This window comes from Vicugna pacos, chromosome 18, assembly GCF_048564905.1.
Source record: "Vicugna pacos chromosome 18, VicPac4, whole genome shotgun sequence".
Lineage (NCBI taxonomy): Eukaryota > Metazoa > Chordata > Mammalia > Artiodactyla > Camelidae > Vicugna > Vicugna pacos.
Window position 1 is genome coordinate 23,055,284 of NC_133004.1, and position 21,551 is coordinate 23,076,834.

General features: G+C 37.6%; 1 protein-coding gene across 9 annotated transcripts in view; it reads left to right on the plus strand.

Moving 5' to 3' along the window:
* The window catches only part of LOC102543461 (ankyrin repeat domain-containing protein 26-like), a 66,453-nt gene that overhangs the window by 20,556 nt on the left and 24,346 nt on the right, over positions 1 to 21,551 (plus strand). For 7 of the 9 annotated variants that reach the window (XM_072942638.1, XM_072942639.1, XM_072942633.1 and 4 more), the window contains 16 exons: positions 422 to 504; positions 2,579 to 2,731; positions 3,343 to 3,394; positions 3,774 to 3,843; positions 4,777 to 4,837; positions 4,925 to 5,112; positions 6,385 to 6,514; positions 6,916 to 6,977; positions 9,478 to 9,571; positions 11,980 to 12,008; positions 12,194 to 12,266; positions 12,590 to 12,844; positions 14,448 to 14,521; positions 15,751 to 16,401; positions 18,495 to 18,646; positions 19,137 to 19,307. In XM_072942638.1, the coding sequence (XP_072798739.1) occupies positions 422 to 504; positions 2,579 to 2,731; positions 3,343 to 3,394; positions 3,774 to 3,843; positions 4,777 to 4,837; positions 4,925 to 5,112; positions 6,385 to 6,514; positions 6,916 to 6,977; positions 9,478 to 9,571; positions 11,980 to 12,008; positions 12,194 to 12,266; positions 12,590 to 12,844; positions 14,448 to 14,521; positions 15,751 to 16,401; positions 18,495 to 18,646; positions 19,137 to 19,307 (2,298 nt within the window). The remainder of the gene's footprint in view (positions 1 to 421; positions 505 to 2,578; positions 2,732 to 3,342; positions 3,395 to 3,773; positions 3,844 to 4,776; positions 4,838 to 4,924; positions 5,113 to 6,384; positions 6,515 to 6,915; positions 6,978 to 9,477; positions 9,572 to 11,979; positions 12,009 to 12,193; positions 12,267 to 12,589; positions 12,845 to 14,447; positions 14,522 to 15,750; positions 16,402 to 18,494; positions 18,647 to 19,136; positions 19,308 to 21,551) is intronic. The other 2 variants (XM_072942637.1, XM_072942636.1) reach the window with 2 other exon arrangements.

Genomic DNA, 21,551 nt, shown 5'->3' on the forward strand with positions numbered 1-21,551 from the left:
ATAATACTCTTATGAGTATGAATAACTAACTGTAAGTTAGATCAGTAAGATCCCAGTTTTATAAAGGAAGACTTTGAGCTGAAGAGAAGCACCTTGTCCAGGAACAAATAGCTGTTGGTTATAGAGCTGGGACTTCTGACTTCGAGATACTTTCCGTATGTCAGGCTCGCTCTAGTTCACTTACTGAGCTGTAGTGCCCTCAGTTCATGACTACTTCACCTCCTTTTTTTTTTCTTTTTTAATTCTACATCCTAAATTTAGAAGTGTAGATTGCACAAATTTGAAATATATGGACAATTGAAGTTTTGATATTACCTGTGATATTGTCTGAAATAACCTAAGAATTTAATACATTTGGTAATTGTTTTTCATATTAGTATTCAAGTAGTAATATTTACTTATCACATTTTTTTATACATAGCCTCTACCAACTGATTGTCGACTACAGAGATGGAAAGACATCAAATACTCCCCCTCAAAATAGCGACCTAGGACAGAGTTCTGGTAATAAGTTACTCTTGTTGGGCCTACCATAGATAAAGAAAGTAAGATTGAGGAAATTTTGATAATGAAAGAGCAGTGAAAAAAGCCAGTGTGTAAATTTTGTGTATGTTTTTATTTTTTTAGTTAATTTTTTCTTAATGGTCTAGCATTCAGAATTATTTAAGAAGTTAATTGTAGGTAATTTAAAATCTGAGACAATATTGTGTGAAAAGAAATTCATTTATTTAATCATGGCCCCTGAAATCCCATAGTATATCTTTGTGTAAATAAGAAAAATAGGTTTTTAACTTTGTTGTACATTTCCTGTAACATTATAACAAGTTGGCCTTGTTACAGAACTGGCTCTTTAATTTTTACAGCAAATGGATTACATCGGGTAAATGAATGCTAGTTATTACATAGTGATTAGTCTCACTAAAAAGTGATTGTCTTTAAAACTGGGAGCTCAGCGATACCTTCCTGGTGCTGTAAACAAATGGCCAACAATTAGAACTGCACAGCTGGGCCAGTGTGCAGCATACTAGTAAGAGTTTGTTTTTTAAAGGTACCTAGTGATAGGGCAGAAGTCAGGAAAGCAGTGCCTTGTTGAGGAGCACTGGTTACATTTCACATCATTACACCAACAAGGGCTCTCTCTCACCAATTTCATTCCTCAGAAGTGCAAACAGAATGAGATATGTTGCCTTCATGAGAGTCAGATGTTTTCTTCTTTTTTGGGGATACTTGTCATGAAACCATATTTTGTTAGAACAAGATTTTCTATTGCCATTAGTTAAAGGATTGTCATCATAAATACTCAGCACAACTCAGGACTCAACAAATTGTAAAAAAAAGCACAGAAGTGCTTCACATAAAAAAAAAAAAAAGATGATGACTGTGTTGCCTAGATGTGACCCCTAGCCTGCTGTTCAGTCTGAACTGTATGAGGGCACCTTTAACTTAGTACACCTTGATCAAGCAAAGAACTTCTGTTGTAGGAAATACAAAGATGGAAAAGATAGAGTTTTGGTCTTCAAGGTGCTCATAACACAATAGAGTTGTCCCTGGTTAATGTCTGTATATTTTTTAAACAGGATTTTCAAAGAAAACATTCTTATCTGTTAATTCATCCACTTAACAGATAACTATCAAGTGTCTTTTAGGTAGTAAGCACCACTGTGACGTTACAGAATGCAAACAGGTCAAAAGCACAGTTCCTGGCCTCCAGGAGCTTGCTACTGTCATCCTCATTTTTATGATTGGCTTTACTTTATTCTGTGCTTACTGGTCCCAGAGCCCACTAGACTTTGTAACTGTCTTTATGTATTTTTCATTGGTATTTAATATGTACCAAATACTTTTAAGTCCACGGTGAGGAAAGAAGTTTTTTGAAAGTGGGTAGGATGTCAGGTAAGCCACGCAGAGCGAGTAGAAGTTTGCCAGGGAAGGAGGCAGAAGAGCAGTGTTTGGTGGGCGGAACATCTTTGAAGATTACATTTGGCAGAAAGGACAGCGGTGCAAAGGCTAAGATGTGCCAGTGAACTTTGCAGGATCTATGAGTTTTGTTTTGTCGGTGCAGAAAGGATGCTGTAGGAATGGTTGGGAACGAGGTGACTACCTAGCTCAGGCATGCTTCTGAAAGCCTTTCTAGTACTATAGAAAGTAGGTCTGCTGTAGACCTTGGGAAATTTGTCAGAATGGTTTTAGGTGCAAATAATAATAGGAGACCTAAGTAACCGTGGCTACAGCAACAGGAGTCAGGATTCTTTAGAAGGTTCGGTGATGTCATCAGGATCCCAGATGCTGTCCCTCCTTCAGCTGTGAGGCTGCTGGTGTTCGATGTCGCCTTTCCTGATCTGCTGATTAGCAGCAGCTCCAAGCATCATCTTCTCACCTGACAATATCTGCAGGCGAGGAGGGCTGCTTCTCTCTGCATGTTTTCTGTTAACTAGGAAGAAAACAGAGACGCTTCCGGTAGACTTCCCCTAGCATCTTATGGGCTGGGCTACATCACATGCTGATTCCTAAAGCAGCCACTGGGAAAGGAAATGCAGTTACTGTGATGACCGTAAAAGAATCATTTCTCTTTTTGCAGCTAAGGAGAGTTTACCTTCTTCGCATACTGGGGCAGAAAATATCCAAGAAAAGTTGCAATTGTCCAGCAAGGACAACGAAGAAGAAAAGGTTGTCGAGTTGGGAACCAGCAATGGCAGCTGCATGGATTCACTGAAGAATGTTGAGCAGAAGAGTAAGAAGATTCGATTTGAGTCTTAGGGTTTCCTCTTATGACATAAAGCAGGGATGCACAAGCTTTTTCTATAAAGGGCCAGAGAGTCAATATTTTAGGCCATGTGATGTCTGTCACGTCCACTCATGTCTGCCATTGCAGTGTGAAAGCAGCCCTAGACCGTATGTGAGCGAATAGGGATGACCGTGCCCAGATAACACGAGGTAGACAAAGCCAAATGGCAGGGTGGGTTTGTCCCATGGGTATCATCCAGAAGTACCATGTTATGTAAGCTTGACATTGTCAGTTTATGATACTGATTCTACTAATGATTATCATTCTTTTGTGAGTCTCGTAAAGTTTGGTTGGGATTTTGGTCCTTGTAAACAGCAGTTCACTTTAAAATATCAAATTTGGATAAACACCCTTTTTTTTTGATAAATATAAAGGAGGGGAAGTGGGTTTTATGCATTAATTACCTACCAGGAGTATACTCAGTATTCACTCAAGTGTGTAGTCTCCAGGTGTGCTCCCAAAGGAATGCTTTTTAACAAAACAGTGGTCTTATACTTTGAATATTCTGTATTTTTCTATTGCTCATATAAACTCTATTTTACTTTCTTCTTTAATAGAGGTGTTAGTGATTAAGGTTGCACCGAGGTTTGAAGACATCTCTGTAAGCCGGTAGGATTTTATGGATTTTTAAAAATTACATGTTGACTGAGGGAACACAGAGAAAAGAAACAAGGCTTGTTGAGTGTCCTACTCTGGGTTAGACACCGTGTTATGTACTTGGCATTTGTTACCTTATACAGTCACCACAACAGCTTTGCAGAGTAGCTGTGCTGTTATAGCTTACTTCTAGTTCATTAGGCAACTGTAGTTTAGGGAGGTTGACTAGTTGACCCATGATTCCAAGGTTAACAAGTAGTTGACCTGTGACTTAACCATCAGGCAGCCTGGCTCCCAAATCTGCTTTCTTATCCCTCAGCATAGACTTTTGTGACTTGTTTGTTTAAAGAAATGAACTCACTCATTTTTGATGTGTATTTTTGCTCCAAAGTATTTCACCCAAACATGATATTGATGATTCACGGCCTCCATCAGATGATGACTTAGATCTTGCTCGCAAGGTAAAGTGTTCTCTTGTGAAATTAATTTTTCTGCTCTGAACTTAGTGTTGTGTAGTATTTATTCTTAAAGTTTAGCAGTGTTCTGCCTGTCATTGTTTTATGTTTGTATGAGAAAGTTGGTCAGAGTAAACCATTTTATAAAAATATGGCAGGTTTTCTTTCTTTTTTCCTTTTTTTTTTTTTTATTTTGGTAAATACTGAAGATGAGGCTGCAGAAAAATGGACTAGAAAATAGATCGCGACAGGAGAATTGTACTGTGAGAAGGTTTCCCACAACAGAGGAAGTGTGAAGCTTGGCCAAGGATAAGGATTCTTTGACTTTTAAACCACACTGACGGCACTTGTATAATGCTTGTGCCTCAGGGGCATCTTCAGTGCACACAGCTACTTACTGTGATAATCATGGCCTCTTCCTGTGGCCTTTCAGTTCCAAAACTACATAGCATGTATCTTTTTTTTTCCCCCTTGGACACTTTTTATTTTGGTATCAGAGAGTTGTGAGGAGTTTTTTTGTTTGTTTGTTTGTTTGTTTTTACTTTATTTCTATCTCTGTTTCTGCATTAAGACTAAAATAATACTTGAAATTCTAGAAATTTAGAAATTAAAATTCTGTTTCTCAAAATCCATATTATAAAGAAATTCCTCTGTGTTTTCTAAATTATCCCATTAATCTAATGGATACCATAGTGTTTGTATAATAATCAGTGAGGGGTAAAGAAAGTAACATTTTGGGACCCCTGAGGTCATCTCTCATAATCCTCACCCCATGAGAAGATGTAGGTTGGTAAAGGACAGACCCAGGACTTGAATCCCTATCTGAATGACTCCAGAGCCAGCACTTTTTGTGTTAGATCATCTAGGAATGGGGAATGTTATAATTACTTTATTCAATTTCATATTTGTTGTTCTTAAAGCTGTTATTTTCTTCTCTAGAAAGTCCGGCATCCAAGATTCGGAAAGCCAATTCAGGCCTGGGGAGAACCCGTGATAAACAGTAAGTTATTTGAAGAGTGTCTTTTTGTGTTTTCACTGATGAGAAATTATAGATAATTTCATCTACCATACCTTGTTGTCACTACAGCAGAGGCAAAAGATGGTGTTTTGAAACCAGGAACTAGCACCTTCTTTGAGGACAATAATTCTAATAATGAAAATGAAGATGCGGTTAGAACCTTTTCCCAACCATCAAGTGAAGTTTCAGGCTTTTCTCATCCTGCCTTCCCAGCACCGGAACCTCTCACGTCTTCAGCAGTCCTTGGTGTTACAGAGGTAAGTCGTTTTGTTTTTAACTTTTCCTTCCTGTGCTTTTTCACTTACCGTCCCCCTGATTCTCATGGGGATGGAAAGGATCCTACAGAGGAATGGAAGTCCTCAAGATCACAATAGAAAACAGTGTGATAACAAGAGAGGTACACATGCAGGACTGAGATTTGTAAAGGTTGGTGGCAATAAACAGTTCTCAAATATGCCATGAAGAAAAGAAAGCATAAGAAAGCAACTGGAAAGAACAGCTGGATGAATATGAAGATGGGCAGGGGTACAAAGGGGAAGGATTCATCTAATAAGGACAAGATGAATGAGTGTCAAAATGAGAGAGATTATTATACAAACACAGCAGAAATAGTGGGGTTAAGTGAGAGCAGGAACTCTATAGTACAAATTATGATAGAAATTATCTCAAATTGAAATTAGGAGAGGGAAAAGTCAGCTCATGGAAAAAAGTGCTCAGACGCTACTGAAGGACATATAGCTGATTTTATGAACAACGGGAAGAAAATTTGATCCTCACTTTTTTTCTTTTTGGTTATAGAAGTGTGTTTTTTAACTCAAATGTAGTTGATGTACAGTATTGTATGAGCTACAGGTGTGCAGTAAAGTGACTTGGTTATACATATGTATGTATGTGTCTAATTCTTTTTTTTTCTTTTCCATTGTAGTTGTTTGTGAGATACTGAATATAGTTCCCTATGGAAATTCGTTTTAACTTGAAGTTACTTCTTTTTGTAGAAATCCTCACATTTAAATTGATGAAGTGATGTCTTATATTTAATCTAGCAAATTTTGTCTCTCCATTCCATCCCCAGTAACTGTGTTGTAGTTTTCCATGTGACTTATCATGCTGTTTCACACCTCGACCTTTGGCTCAGGCTGCCCTTTTTAGAACCCCCTTCACATCTGCTCTCTGCACTCGGTCTGTCTTTTAAGACACGGTCTTGTCTTCCCAGCATTCCCTGAGCTATTGACATGCAGCAAGTCTCTTCTCTCCTTTGTGCCCTTACTGTATCTGTTCACTTCAGGTGTAGAGCTGTTGAATGATACTTGTCTGTGTTGATTCATTTTCATGTGTCTCTATCTCCCCTAGAATATAGAGCAGAATCTGTCTTTTATGTATGTTGCCAGCTTGTCCCAGGATAATGCCTATGATCTGACGGATACAGTCAATATATGTTGTCTTCCTGACTGATTGATTGAATGGCCAAGTGTAGGAATATGATGTTTTCTGAAGTTGGGTTTTTGTTACATTTTGTTTTGTTTTTATAGGAAGAAGCAACAAAGCCGAAAACTGGGGGAAAACAGAATGGCGCTCGGACTATTAACAGTGTCCTAAAGGAGCAAGCAGGTCATAGCAAATTGATTTCTGTTGATGGAGCACACGAAAGTGACAGAGGTGGTAAGTCAGTGAGCACCTATGGATTTTCTTCTCTGCTTAAAAGCCAATGTGGTTGGAGCGGGGAGGGTACAGCTCAGTGGGAGAGCACGTGCCTAGCATGCACGAGGTCCTGGGTTCAATTCCCAGTACCGCCATTAAAAAAAAAAAAGCTAGTGTAAAAGATCTAAAGTGCGTGGATCCAAATATGATATCCATTTCTTCTTAAGTGTTTTTCTTTTGCCATCTTCTTTCATAAATATCCCAACTACGACCAAGTTTTCTTCCAGAAAATGCTTCAACCCTCTGAAATTCTTTTCTGCCACTTTATTGACATATTCATGAATCGAGATAGACTTATGTATCTATTTAAACTTCCCAGTGGTATGTGTTCTCATTAATGTATCTGTGACTGCATTTTGTAGATGCAACTTCAGCATTAGGATTAGAAGAAAAGGAAGATGTCGAATCACCCTTGGATTCTGAGGTGCTGCCTTCTATTAGTATTATTTTCAAATATAAGCATTGCGTGATGTTAAAACATAAATGGAGGGATGTTTTGACTTCACTTTCTCACTTTTGCATTTTCCCAGCAAAATTTTTTCCTCATTTTAACCCACACTTAGTAAAGTCATGCCGTGCTACATGTCATACCACTGCAGAGTGCACTTCTGTTAATTTTCCAGACTCACCTAGTGAAACTGGTGTATGTAGTGCAAAAGCCAAGGCTTAGAAGTCACAGGGAATCGGTTTGGGTTCTGAAGTTACCTTTTCTAAAAACTAAAGAAAATAATTCTTGGTCAGCCTGTGACCAGATGTTTGTTTCTTTGGTATAAATGAATGTGTAAAACTCTTAGATTCAGAGAGAAACAGGTTGTACTAAAAAAAAAAAAAAACCCACAAAAAAACGGTGCTTTTGTTTGTTTAACCACTTTGTCCTTGAAAAGACGGTGCCTGTGACTTGAAAGTACTATTATATTTGCATTGTCAAGTAGATCTGCAATGAACATTTCAGGAGAAGCAAAAGCATGGGGAATAGTAATAAATATGTGGGGTTAAAATACCAGCAGTTTGGTTTAGTGATGTTTTAATGAGGACAGCCCATTTTGGGTAGGGAAAATAGCGTGCAGTGAGTACCTTTATGGCGACCGAACTCGAAGGAAGCTAAGTGCAGTGTAGTGATGACCTATTCCAAGGTGATAGCTGTGGAAAGAAGTAGGGAGAGCCTGAACTCTTGGATCTCGGCAGCTCCTGCCTAGTGGCCCAGCACTATATCTGAAGCCAGCAGACGTAGCATCCTGGTTCTGACCCACTGTGGGATCTTGGAAAAGCTTGTCTGACTTATTTGAATGTCAGTGACCTCGTTCAAAAACATGGTACTGATACCTACCTCTCAGGTTATGTGTCATGAACAAAAATGTGGTAACAAATGTGAAAACACACTGTCAACTGTAAAGGGTGCTCTAGAAATGTAAGAGAGAATGATCACAGTGGCCACTAGTGACCTAGTGAAATGCTGAGGACACTTTTTTAAAATCTGAAGGACAATAAAATGGGAAAGTTAGAGCGGGCATGGGGATTTCTCATTTGGGGTATGTTGAGTGTTGGTGGACTATTATCAGACATCTCCGATAGGTATATAGTGCTTTGGTACTTGAAGCCCTCTGGGGATTTTAGATGTTTTGACCTTAAATAAATTCCTGTTCCTGAACACCAGCTATGCACCAGGCAGTTAGACACTGAATGTAGCAGTTGAGGGATTAGGCTGTAGTGGCAGGAACAGAAGAACAAGTAAACAGGAACCCTTTATCAGGGACAGTAAGTCCTTCATATAAGGAACGTGGAGAGCGTTAGGTTAGACAAGAGTGGGGGAGTTTGTAGTTAGGACGAGGGTGGAGTAAGGGTGGAATTTAGGTAGTCAGAAAAGAGCTGAGTGTGACCAAAGCTGCCAGGTGATGGACAGGAAGGAGCCAGTCCCACGAAGGTCCCGGGAGGGATGTTCCGGACAGAGATAACAGCGGGTCACATCTGCTCATCACGGTACTCCAGCATCTTGGAGTGACCAGGAAGCAGCAAGTGGGTAACCGTCCTTAGAATCACTTTTATTATTGTTGCGTGTAGAAAAGAGAATGTGCATCATAAGGGCCTGGCACATGCGGGTGGTCACTAAACAGTGTTCTTATTCTTCCCTAAGTAAAGTAAAGCTTATGGTACTTTTTTGAAGAGCTGCACAGCTACATTTCAAATTTTTCTGCTGTTAATTTAAACAAATGTTTTTCTTTCTACTTTGGTACTTTATTCAACTATTTTCCCTATCAATAAGTTTTATCAAATAATCGATTCTGCTAAGCCTTTGTTTACTGAAATGTAGCAGTTTCCACAGTGTTCTGTTAATACTCAACATGACAGATTCCAAGGCTTCTTTTCATGCCGTGTATGTTATTATAATGCTAAAAACAATATCTGTTCTAAGAAACATTTTAAATTTATAGCACACTTACTAAAGAATATATTTAAATATGTATTTTAATTTTATTTGTTATTGAAGTGTAGTCAGTTTATGCTGTTAGTTTCAAGTTACTGGAAAGCAATTAAGTTATACATATAAAAATACGTATTTTTTTAAACGTCCTCTTCTTTTGTCGAGGAATGCAAAATGGAATTAGGTGCTTTGAAGTTAAATCTTTGTTGAAGTCTGCATGTAAGTCAGTATTTTGTCTGTGAAAATATTTGCTCTAGCTTTCCATGCTCAGTTTACAGAGTCAAAAGCCAACTGAAGGTAAAAGATAGACTTGATCTAAAGAGTGTCTATGAAATTTTCTATTTAAATGTTTGGGTTTCCAGGATATGCTTATTTTGTTTTTAAGTCTAATTGCTTTTAAAGTAGGAAATTAAAAAAATAATAATAAGGTAGGAAACACAGGTATTTTCTTAGAAAGGGATAAGGAAATCTTTATGCAACTCATTATTAATATTAATTTTAACAGAATATCTCTGCGATTCAGCTTCCGAACCGTGTTGATCATTTATCTGGAGCTGCAGGTCTAGGAGAAAAAAATACATTGAATGGACAAATAGAAAGTAAGTACTGTATTTTATTAAGAAAAAAGTCATTTTACAGAATGTTGATTTAAAACATGGATTTGGATCTATTCTCTCAGCCAAAGAAAATCACCTGTTGAACATATAGTGAGAAAAAAGAGAAGAAGAGGAAGTAAATTGTATATCTTACTAGGTGTCAGCAACAGATTAAACTAGAATGCTGTTTAAGGAGCTCAGTTGTTAGTTTTCTTTCAAGATGCTCTGTGACCTGAGGACAGTCAGGAAACCAGGAGGAGGGAAGGAGGGAGCGGAGAATGAGGGAGGTAGAGAGGAGGGGAGTAAATGAAGGAAAAGGAGGGGGGTCCCTGGCAGGAGGTGGTAATGTAGAATAGTTCTTTAGAAGAAGGAAGAGAAGAGTGTTTGAAATGAGGCGGGTATGAAGTGAGCTTCTTCCAGCACCAAACCTTGTCCGGGAGGCACAGCAGAGTGTTCCACTCCCCCGTCCCCCTGACCGTTAGGAAGGCAGTGAGGACTGCGGTACCTGATCACGCAGAGCTGGGTGTGGCTGACGGTGAGCACTGTCAATGTCTGGACCTTCGTGTCACGCAGCGTGTTGCTGCCTTTTAGGATTGTGTCTCATAGGCCAAGAGAAGAGTGGGAAAGAGGTGGAGAGCAGGGTGCGTTCCGGGGAGGTCAGGGGAGCTGGAACCTGGTCAAGAGGCCACTGAAAAGTCTGCAAATCCTGATGCAGCTTTTGGGGAAGTGTTACAGTGAGACGCGTGCGGCTGTTTCAGAGGGATCAGTTAAGTCCGAGTGCTATAGAAGCAGACTCGGTATAGACCGGAGTTTCTCAAATTTTAGTCACCTGGGGACCCAGTGAAAAGTGCACATTCCGAGCAGTGGGTCTGCGTTTCTAACAAGCTCTCAGGTGATGCCCTTGTTGCTGGTCTTCAGATCACGCTCAGAGGGTAGGCTTGTGTTTAGGGGAATCTGGAAGAAGAGCCACTGGGGAGTTAAAGACAACAGCAACAAGGAAAAGCATGATTTTGTTTTTCTTTCTGAGCACGTTCATAGCCAGAGGGAGGCGAGGAGTTGAAGTAGAAATTAGAGATGTAAGCTACTGCTGCTAAGCAGAGAGGAAAAAGAAATGGTGGGGCTCATCTGTCAGAAGAATAGAAAAGGGGAAGAATTAAGACCACAGATGTAGAGGTACCTTAGAAGAGGAAAGTGAAAGGAAGGAAGGAGGGAAAAAAGGCAGCAGGGAGGTGATTTTGGAATTGAGGAGGAAACGTGAGAGAACTCCTTTTCGATGGCGTCAGTGTATTTGCACTGAAGCCAGGTTAGATCATTGCCACTCCAGAGAATACTGGAATCAGGAGAGGGCCTAGAATTGGGGTAAACCACAGCCTCTCCTCCTATCAGGCTTCAAAGATAAATGTTGTATTGGTATTTGTTATTCAAATGAGATTAACTTGAATATGAAGCATTGACTGTGCTTTTTGTTTGTTTGTTTAAGGATACCTAATTTTTTGATAAGATAGTTGTTTCACAAAAATCCTTGTAAACATTAGCCTGATTTACCAAACCAAACTAATTTTGGAAAGAAAAGAAATTAATAGGGTTCATTCGATAAATGCTGAAGTTGTTATTTTCAGTGAATACTGCACAGGTTTTGAAATATAAATGACTTTTAATATCTAATAATTCTGTGGCAATTAAAGTTGTTTTTGATCACCAGATTTCAATATTGAAAACTCAGTATACATTTTTTCTTGCATAAGTGGATCAGGAAACTTTGATGGCTAGAGGATCCAAGAAATGTAGGCATACCAATAGCCCATGTGGGTATGGGAAAAATATTTTTATGAACTATTATTCTACAAGTGTGTATCCAAGCCGATCAGTTCATAACACTTTCTCTGATGAGAAGTGAATTGCACATTCAAATGAACTGCCATCACAACTGTGGACTTCCTAAATTACAGGACGAATTGAAGAGCATGATAAGTACTTGTAGTGTAATGGTGTCAGTCGCATTAAAGATGTGCTGTTGCATTTTACGGTCAGCTTTCACATTTGTCTTCTTGGAGCCGTGATTTGTTTCTCTGATTAGAGATTGCTTTTCTCCTCCTCAGGCAGCATGTTCACACTGGTATATGTACACGTTCTATTTTATAAATAAGTCACTTGAAACATAATCGTACTTTTGAAATCTTAACTGCATGTTTTGTTAAACCTATATTCCTGTTCTTTATTGAGTATCTATAATGGGTTCATATTTCTGTCTTGTTGCTGTCCTAACTGCCCCTGAAAAACAAAACACCGAAGCCTAACGTGTTCATTTCCAAAGCAAGCACGAAGATTGCACTCAGTACTAACTCTGCGTGAATGGGTAGTTGGCTTTCATATTTACGTATAATTGATTCTGTGTCCCTTTTGGCTTTTAGATTCTACTGAAAAATATCCTCACTTGAAGGTAAGAACTTTTATACTTTAATCTTGATTTTGTTTTTTTAATGATGGTACTGGGAATTTAGCTTAGGACCTCATGCACTGCTAAGCAGGCAGTCTACCACTGAGGTAGACCCTCCCCCCTTGAATGATTACTACAGATTCTATCAAATGTACATTATTAATCGGTTTGTTTCAAAAACCATTCAGCCTGCAGGTGGAGTGAAAGATTCTGTTCCTAAGAAAACAGGAGAAATGAAGAACTTTCAAACATTCAAATCAGGTAAATTTTGCAATACAAATTTAACTCTGAAAAGAAGTACAGTCTTCTTATTCCTAATTCCTTTTATTTCTTCAAATTTAATTGAAAGATGACATAAATAAGGCAGATGTTATTATTGGTATAGAAAAAAGAGAGACAGTGGTTCCCTATATGAACAGCAATGACATGTAAAGTACAACCAGCTGGGAAGGAGCAGTGTGTTTGGGGGAGAGGAGGGCGTGGGACTGCGGATGTGGGGCTGCTGCTCTGGGAAGAGAATTCATAAAAGTTAGTCAAGTTTGTATTGTTATTCACATTCTAATAAGTGGAAACTTTGTTTTCAGGTTCTTCAGACTGGGTTGCTACTAGTTTGAGCCTCCAAAATGAGGCTGGTCAAAGAGCCGAGCATTTGAAAGTTGATAAATGTCCGTTGGTATCACAATCAGTGACCACAAACCAGTCAGCACCCACAAAACTGGGGCAGACGGCCCCGGTAGATAAAGGCCGGAAGAATATTGGAGCCGTGTCTCTGTCAGAAAATGCAGCGCTCCATGGCCTGTGTGAGTCACAGCTGCCAGAGAACAGGAGCAGCAAAGAAGGTAATAAAGCAGCATAGAGAACTAGCCATAGTCTACCTGTGTGTGGCTTCACCATACTCTGACTTTGCAGAAATCATTTTGTGGCAGGATCTCCTTTGTGTTTACACTTTTATGCAACCTACAACCAGACAATACCTTTTGGCATGACATTTACATTCATCCTCTGACCAAAGCAACATATTAAATAGCAAAGAGAATTAGGTGAAAGTAAGTTCATTCAGAATAGTATTTAGCACACTCCTGAGAGTGGGTAGGAGGAGGATATCTAGAGCTTTGTGACTAGTTGGGAAACCTAGGTGGACATCCAAAGATTCCCTTCTCAAAGTATGGTTTCTTAGCTTTATTTTTATCTAGCTGTGAATTTATAAATATTTGTTATAGCTATATTCAGTGTAACTGAAAAAGCACCTCTGCAACTAAATATCAAAGTATTTCTAGTATATTCTCTGCCTTTTTGTATTTTAGAAGTGGCTTTCCCAGCGGCAGTGGCAGTCATTGGGAATTTGCTACACAGGACCTCCTTCTTAACTGTGTCCACACAGTATATCAGCTTGTTTTATTATTTTTACTGGATTGATGGGTCGAAAAGGATATTGGTTTTTAAGGAGTGCTGTATCACTTGAAAATAACATATGGAATATCAATTCTAATTCTTCTAGGATACCCAGTCTGTTGATTAACCACACCTAATATGTGTTCTCCTTTATATACCAATTAATTTAGTGCTTTAATCAGTGATACAATCAGAGCTGTAGTAATAAGTCATACAATATTTTTTTCTGCTCCTATAGTTTTATCTTTTCTTTCCTTAGCTGCAGAATTGATGTTGTATTTACAAAAGATTCTCAGTTATCTCCTATAGTAGTGACTACAAGCTCTAAACTCAAAAGTTTTTCTAATAAGTACTGTTTATACACAGATACTTTTAAGAGTTTGTCCTCTACAGCATGGGAGCAAAGAGGATAGACATGTAAAGAAATAGTTTGCAGTTCAGCTGGTGAAGACACACTGGAAAAATCTGTGAAGTACCAAGGTAGCTCGAAGGAAAGAGATCCCTGTGTCTCTGTGGAAAGACAGCTGCAATCCAGGAGGACTTCACAGAGCAGGCTGAGTCTTCAAAGAGGAAAAGGAGTCTGTCAGAACAATAGAGGGAAACATTTCCGATTAAGGAAAGATAAAAGCATAAAAAGTAACAGTAATTTTGGAAACCATGAATAACATTGCTCTTGAAGCTTGGTATGTTGTTAAAAAGGTACTGTTAGGAGGTAGAGAATAGAGTCTATCGTGACTTTGTATATTTCTACTGTAGTTTTAAATTTTGCTTTATTTCTCTTTGTTTTGTTCATGTCTGGTGAATCAATTTGTGAGTGAAACTTTGAGATGTTTGTATGCCTTTAATCTGGTAACATCTAGTATTTCCCAAATAGTTTGTTGAAGTTTTAGATAATTAGAAGTATTTCTTAAAGAAGTAAATATCCAGCTAAAGATTAAGCTTAATTTAAACTGTCAATTGATGAAATGTTTTTTCTGTTTTTATAAAGATGATGCCTTTTATCTGGCTGTTCTAAGTAGTGAATTTTAACTAAGCATATTCATTTTTCAGCAGACCTAGACTTACAAAGGGCATCTGAGGAAGAGCAAGAAAGACTTGATGGAAGTGAAAATAACCGCTCACAGGTATGTAAAAATGTAAATTTAAATTTCTTGTTTAATACTGTTTTCTGTGCTTTAATAACACAGTTCAAAAGAAATTGCCTTTCAGACTAGACTTTTAGAGTCAATAAATAATTATTTAATATTTAGTTTTTAATGGCATTTTATCTGATTACAAATCTTAAAGTATTGTTAGGATCTATAATAATTTATTGTGAAACTTTATCCTTGGAATTGAGGCAAAAAACCTTCCTGAATATTGTTTACTTCTTCCATTTTTATAACTTCCTCACATGATAAACAAGGTGATGTCAAATATTAAATCATGTGATATAAGCAGTTGAAATTGTAAATCATATAGCAGTGATGGCCACCGAGTTAGTTTCATGTAAGGAACAGTCATTCCCAGTGGTCCAAAATTTGCAGTTTCAAATTGCAAGTCGTTAATGCGAAGATGAAAGATTTCTTCTTTCTTGTGATGTGTATGTAATCGATCTCAGAATCTACAATCAGGGAGAGAATAGGGGTCATAGAGTCAACCCAACTGCTGAGTAAGAGAATCAAACCTTCCAGGATTGGACCTTTGCTGTTAGGGAAGAAACAAAAACTTTCTAATTTACTTCATTTCAGGGTAGGAAATCAGTAAATATTACTAAAAATTCTTTTATTCACTCTCACTAATGAATGTTAGAGTATAATATAACGCAGTGGATGCAGAGAATACATATTGAGATAGATCACTGTCATAGTATATCATTTGCATGAAAATTCAGGAATTTGTTCCTCTTTCTGATTGATGTTAATTGATTTTGGCACCTAATAATTTACAGTTTGCTTATTCTCCAGTTACTAGTCCTTTAAAAAAAATCTTTACATGCACTGGACGGGCTCACTAAGGTATGAGAGGTGAAATATTTTTTAGTGAGGAAATCTTTGTAACGTTAAAAATGTAATCTCTAATGCTTAGTAGATTTAACATGTGTGAATTGTTTAGTTCAAACAGTGACAAAGTTAGATTTCTGAGTTCCTGTTTTTCTCCTATTTCAAGGCTAAGGCAAGTTATGTTTCACTTCTTAGTCTGTGAGTAGCCAAACATACATTAAGAAGTTTGTTAAATTGTAATTATTTTCTAAGTTTTCTTTATCCGTACCTGACTACTTAAGGATAAATGTGTTTTACAAGCATATACTGTGAAAGAAGAGAAATCTGAAGATCAAATCAAGCAGATTAATCTTTCACTTGTGCATCTGCAGAAAATGCCTAGAGAAGCAGAAATGAATAAGGAACATGACAGAAAGGACATACCTGTGTCTTCAAAACATTCTAATGTGGAGAAGCATGAGGACATGTGGGTGAAACAAGGCAAATTCGACTGGAAAAATAAGTCACAACTTATCACAAAGAAGTTAAAGCAGAAAATTGGTAAAATCCATGAAAAAGGCAAAATTACTTTCCGTCATAAGGAAGTGCCACTACATGACAACTGTGAACTACATGGTGACTTAAAGGAACTACCTTCCAACGTCACAGATAATCTATTTGATTTTGAGAAAGTAGATGCACCTGGAGCCTCTGTCTCTGTAGGATTCCAGGCAGTCTCTGAACACAAAGAGCCCAGTCTTGAAAATGTTCTTCCATCTCATTCCAAGTCTGAGTCAAGAAAGTATGGTTGCCAGTCATCTTCAAAACTTGATTTAAATGAAAATAAGTTGGCTGAAAATGGTAAGCCAGACACTGAAGACGTTTTTAACAAAACTGAGGAGCGTTTTTGTAATGACAGAGAAAATGAAGTAAGGAACCGGGTTCCATTTAAAGTGAAAGAAGACCAAGAATTTGCTACAAAAAGAAAACCAAAAAGGAACCAAAATACTCACTGGAAATCAGACACTGGACATGCACCTCAGGTAAGTGATCCAAAAAGCCTTTTTGGTTTGTGGCTTGCCCGCTCCAGTGAGAAAGAAACACATGATTCAAATAAAAAGTCATGTTATGTCTGCTGTTTCAATTACTTGTAAGAAAACCAGACCGATACAAGACCAGCTCCAGAAACCATCGCTTGCAGATAACTGCGGTGCTGATAACGCTAAAAACACAGACCCTGAATTAGGAAATGTGAGTTCTTCTCCATCAAATGGTAACAGAACATCCAAAGTATATCTAAAAGGGTTACAGCAAGGTATGCAAAGGTTTAAGAATGAGGTAGGCATGTTACAAGTAGAATTCCTGGCTTTGGAAAAAGAAAATTCAGCTTCAGAAGGAGGTAGAGGTTCCTTTGCTGCTACTCTGTTTTTTCTCTTTATCATCTCCTCCTTTCTGATCCATATTTGATCTGATTTTCCACTTATGAAAATAGCCTATGTATAAAACGGGGTCATCTCAATAAGTAATCTTGTAGAAACAGACTATTTCTGCCATCTAAATAACAGGAACTCAGGGAAGTATTTTCCTGGGTTTTGTTCTTTAACCAACCTAACTAAGTCTCTGTGCCAGTCTTTCGTATGAAGTGGGAAAGTAATTCAGCTGTGTGCCACGTGACCTTCTGAGCCGGAATAAATGCAAGTGAAATGGCTTAGGAAATATAATAAGCTCAAGGGGTTTTTTTGTTTTGTTTTGTTTTGTTTTGTTTTAATCTGTTGGCTTCAATGTAAGTTGCACTTCCATAGAATTGGAAGGAAGCAGTGACTGAGAGAAGGGATATAAGCACAAGCTCTCACTAAACTGATCCGTGTATTGTGCGTTAGTGAGTGTGGGCTTATCTGTCTTACTGATCACTGGACACCTAGAATTCCATCATGGCCACTTTGAGATAGTCTTAAGAACAAATACATGTGCTCCCACATATTCTTGAATCACCACTTTTGGGTTTTTCTGTTGAGTCACTTACATTATATTATTTAATAAAATGTAGTAAGTTTTGACATGTATGATTTTATCATATAGGTAGTATGAACCCTCAGCAAAAAAAATTCAGTATTTATCTCCAAAAGAGAAAACTTGAGTTTTGAGATGCACTGAATGCTTTTTTTTAGTTCTAGTAATAGATTTTTAAAATGTGTGTGTTCTTTTGTGTGAGGTGCAAAGAATGTTAAAGATAGAACTCTGAAGGTGTTCTCCTTTAATAGAAAAAGGAGATGAGCCCTGCCTCCAACTTTGCCAAAGTCACACTTTTAACTTATCTGATCAATTTGATGAACTTATTTGGTAGCTTATTAGAGTCAGTGTTAGAGAATTGTATCGTCTCTTTTGACACCGTAAAATGCTGGGGAATACTGCTTTAGGGAATTTGGACAAATCACTTAACCTTTCTTGGTTGTGTTCCCATTATCAGTAAACAGTGGGGCTAAAGTAGATCACTCATTAATCCTATGTCGTCTAGCTATAAAATGGTCATGGTTATTAAATGTGAAATTGGGAAGCATTATTCCTTTTGCAGAATTCCACACTAACTGGCAATTCATCAGTTTCACTCTGCTCCTTTCGATAAACTTGGGTTTATATATTTTATTAAACACCACTTTCTTGATACCCCAGGATCCAAATGAAAGAAGAATTATAAAAAGTAGTGGGGGAAGGATAGCTTTAGCACAGAAAGAAGAATGTTTCCTTTCTGTTCCTGAAGCACCAAGGTGTGACATCTTCTCAATCTGGCTGTTTAATGCAAAATCTAGGTAGTAAAGACAGAAGAGGAGAAATGTTATGCCTTTGTCTTTCTATTTCTCTGTCTCTGCCGTTCACATGGGGAAGAGTGGACGTAAGAGCACAACATTCAGAAAGTCCTTTTTGAAATTTTAGAAATTGCTTCTTTTCCTCAAACAGAAAGAAGCAGAATTTACAAACACTTCAATGACTTGAAATGATAAAAATTAAAATAAGCACAAAAATATTTTAATCAATTGAAATCAGGGCAAACTCTGAGCCAAATGATAAAATGAATGAAAACAAAGTGTTTCTAATGAATAAAGTAAGAATTACCCTGTGTATCAAACTTTCACTAAAGGTTGAAGTAGAAGAGAACAGGAAGAAAAGTGAACTGAAAGGATCAGAAACCATGTGTGGTGGCAGTTATCATGAAGGATTAACTCGGCAGAGGAAGAGGGGAAAAACTGCTGACCAGCAGTTTCCTGCTCTGCAGAAAGGAGATCCTGATAGGTAAGCCTAGATCAGTATTCAGCAGTAGGTAATTACTATTTTCCTAGATATTGTTCAGAATTTCTTCCCAGGCTCATCTCTCTACTTGCTTCCATGTATTTTGTCCTCTTCCTTCCAGGTTCCCAGGACACACCTAAATGCCTTGTGCCTAATCTTTGCACTCACATTCTAATCTCTTAAGTAGAATAATTTCCTCCTGTCTCTTTTGCTGATGACCTCCTGTTTATTTCCCTCTTCTGTAAAACCTTCCTTATGCTCACTTTACTTTCATATGTCAGCTCCTGCATATCACATTGTATCATAATTGTATATCTGTCTTTGAAGCAAGAATTTGTGTTTCGTTGCATATGGTTGGCACTTGTTAACCATTTTGTGAATTAATAAATGATTGAAGATGGGTAAGAGTTGGAGTTTTACAAAAATTGGGTTTTTTTAATTTATCAGTAGAGCTATTTTTTAAAAATTGGCTTTTTTATGGATTGTTTTAAAGTAGCTGTCCTGGCTTGCGTATGAAGGAAGTAAAGAAGAATGAAAGTGGAAAACGGACATCAAAAGCATCTGTGACGTCACATGTATTTGAGAAGACTGCCTCACTGGCTGGTGGTCTCCTACACATGAATGAGAATAGCAGTTTAAGTGAAGGAGATCAAGGTTGTGGCAGGTAAAATCTACAAATCCTTTATTTCTAGGTGAAGATGTATTAGCAGTGATTACCTTCTCTGGGAATAAGAACAGCAGCATATAGTGCAAAGGCCAAGGCAAGAGAATTCTCAACTGTGTCGGAGGAACACTGCCGAAAGGCTAAGATGAGGATAAGTGCCTTTGACCGGAAGTAGTTTCAGTAATATGTCCCCAAGGAAGCCGGGCTGTAGTGAGTCGGTGTGAAGAGCCCCTCAGAGGACATTCCCTGGGAAGGCAGGAGAGGACTGGGTGATAACTGAAGGGGGAACGTGGGGCTCGTGGGGGTTCCCTTTCTTTTTTTAATGATGAGACAGTAGATTGTAGCATGTCTCTATGCTGTTGGATGCGATTCCATAGAAGACGTGTTTTTCAATTTAACTTTGTTTGCATTTCTGATACTAGAAAGTGTATTGATTGTAGTATGTTATCTTTAAGATACTGTAGTAAACTATTCATGTATGGTTTTGTTGTAAGGGCTTGTTCGTTAGTTCTGAAGCGTAATATTCTTACACAATTGAATATGCAGATAATGACTTTAAAGTTACACCATTGTCCATAGATTTTTACAAGTTGTATCCTCATAATGACTATACAAACACTTAGGCCATACTGAATAGGGTTTAATCATTCCTTGATGATTCTAGATTTTATAGTGTCCTTGACAGTATCACCATGAGTGGCTATGGTTTTGTATGCTATTGTAAAATATCAGATTATATTAACTTAATATTTGTTTAGATTCCAGGAAGAAGGGGAAGATTTTGTTTATATACAATAGAATAACAAAGTATTAACAATCTATCACAGATGATTACTTTTGGATTACTAAGTTCTAAATTAAAAAAGCCATCATGCTCCATAAGGACCTGTCAAATGCATGAACAAACAGCTGAATGGATAATGAGTGCCCGCTGATTAATGTCTTTAGCGAAAGCAAATCTTTATTAAAAGTAGATTTCCAGTATTGCCTAGGTCTAAAGTCTTTTTATTTTTAAAAAATAGGTGTTAAGATTCAGAAATTATTATTATTATTATTTTGACATTTTTTTATTGAGTCATAGTCGTTTTGCAATGTTGTGTCAAATTCCAGTGTAGAGCACAGTTTTTCAGTTATACATGAACATGCGTATATTCATTGTCACATTTTTTTTTGCTGTGAGCTACCATAAGATCTTATATATATTTCACTGTGCTCTACAGTATAATCTTGTTTATCTATTCTACATTTTGAAATCCCAGTCTGTCCCTTCCCACCCTCCACCCCCTTGGCAACCACAAGTTTGTATTCTGTGTCTATAAGTCTGTTTCTGTTTTGTATTTCTGTTTTGTTTTTGTTTTAGATTCCACGTATGAGTGATCTCATACGGTATTTTTCTTTCTCTTTCTGGCTTACTTCACTTAGAATGACATTCTCCAGGAGCATCCATGTTGCTACAAATGGCGTTATGTTATCGGGTTTTATGGCTGAATAGTATTATTCCATTGTATAAATATACCACGTCTTCTTTATCCAGTCACCTGTTGATGGACATTTAATTTAGGCTGTTTCCATGTCTTGGCTATTGTAAATCGTGCTGCTGTGAACATTGGGGTGCAGGTGTCATTTTGAAGTAGGGTTCCTTCTGGACATATGCCCCAGAAATTATTTATAATTATACCTTAGACATACAATAATAATAGAGATTCATTTACTACATTCGTTAAAAATACTTAAAAATAAATATTACTTTCTTAGCATATTGTGAAATGCAAGTATTGAAGCCAGATTGCTTGGGTTGGAATTCTGGGCAGACATAGGGGCTTCGACAAATGACGTAGCCTTTCTGTGCCTCATTTTCTTCCTGGGTAAAGTACCTAATGTATTACCTACCTCCCAGGATTGTTGTGAGGATTAAAATGTCTTTAAGACATGTAAAGTGCTGATAATAATGCATAGCGGTTGCATTGTAAGTCCTCAAATAAGCTAATATCATGGTTATTAGAAAAGGGTTTCTTTCATATAAGGACTTAAGTAATACTTTCCAAATAGGTTTTATTGCCATAAAAGCCAGTTTTTATTGAAACAGACAACAACAAGAAAATCCTGGTGTATTTTTTCCTATCAAATAATACAAGTAATGTTATGTTTTTCCTTTTCCTTTGCTTGTCCCCTTGATTTAAATTGAATACTTTGTCAATAATATAATTGATATGCTTTCTTTGTCCTTTAATGTTACTGTTTCCA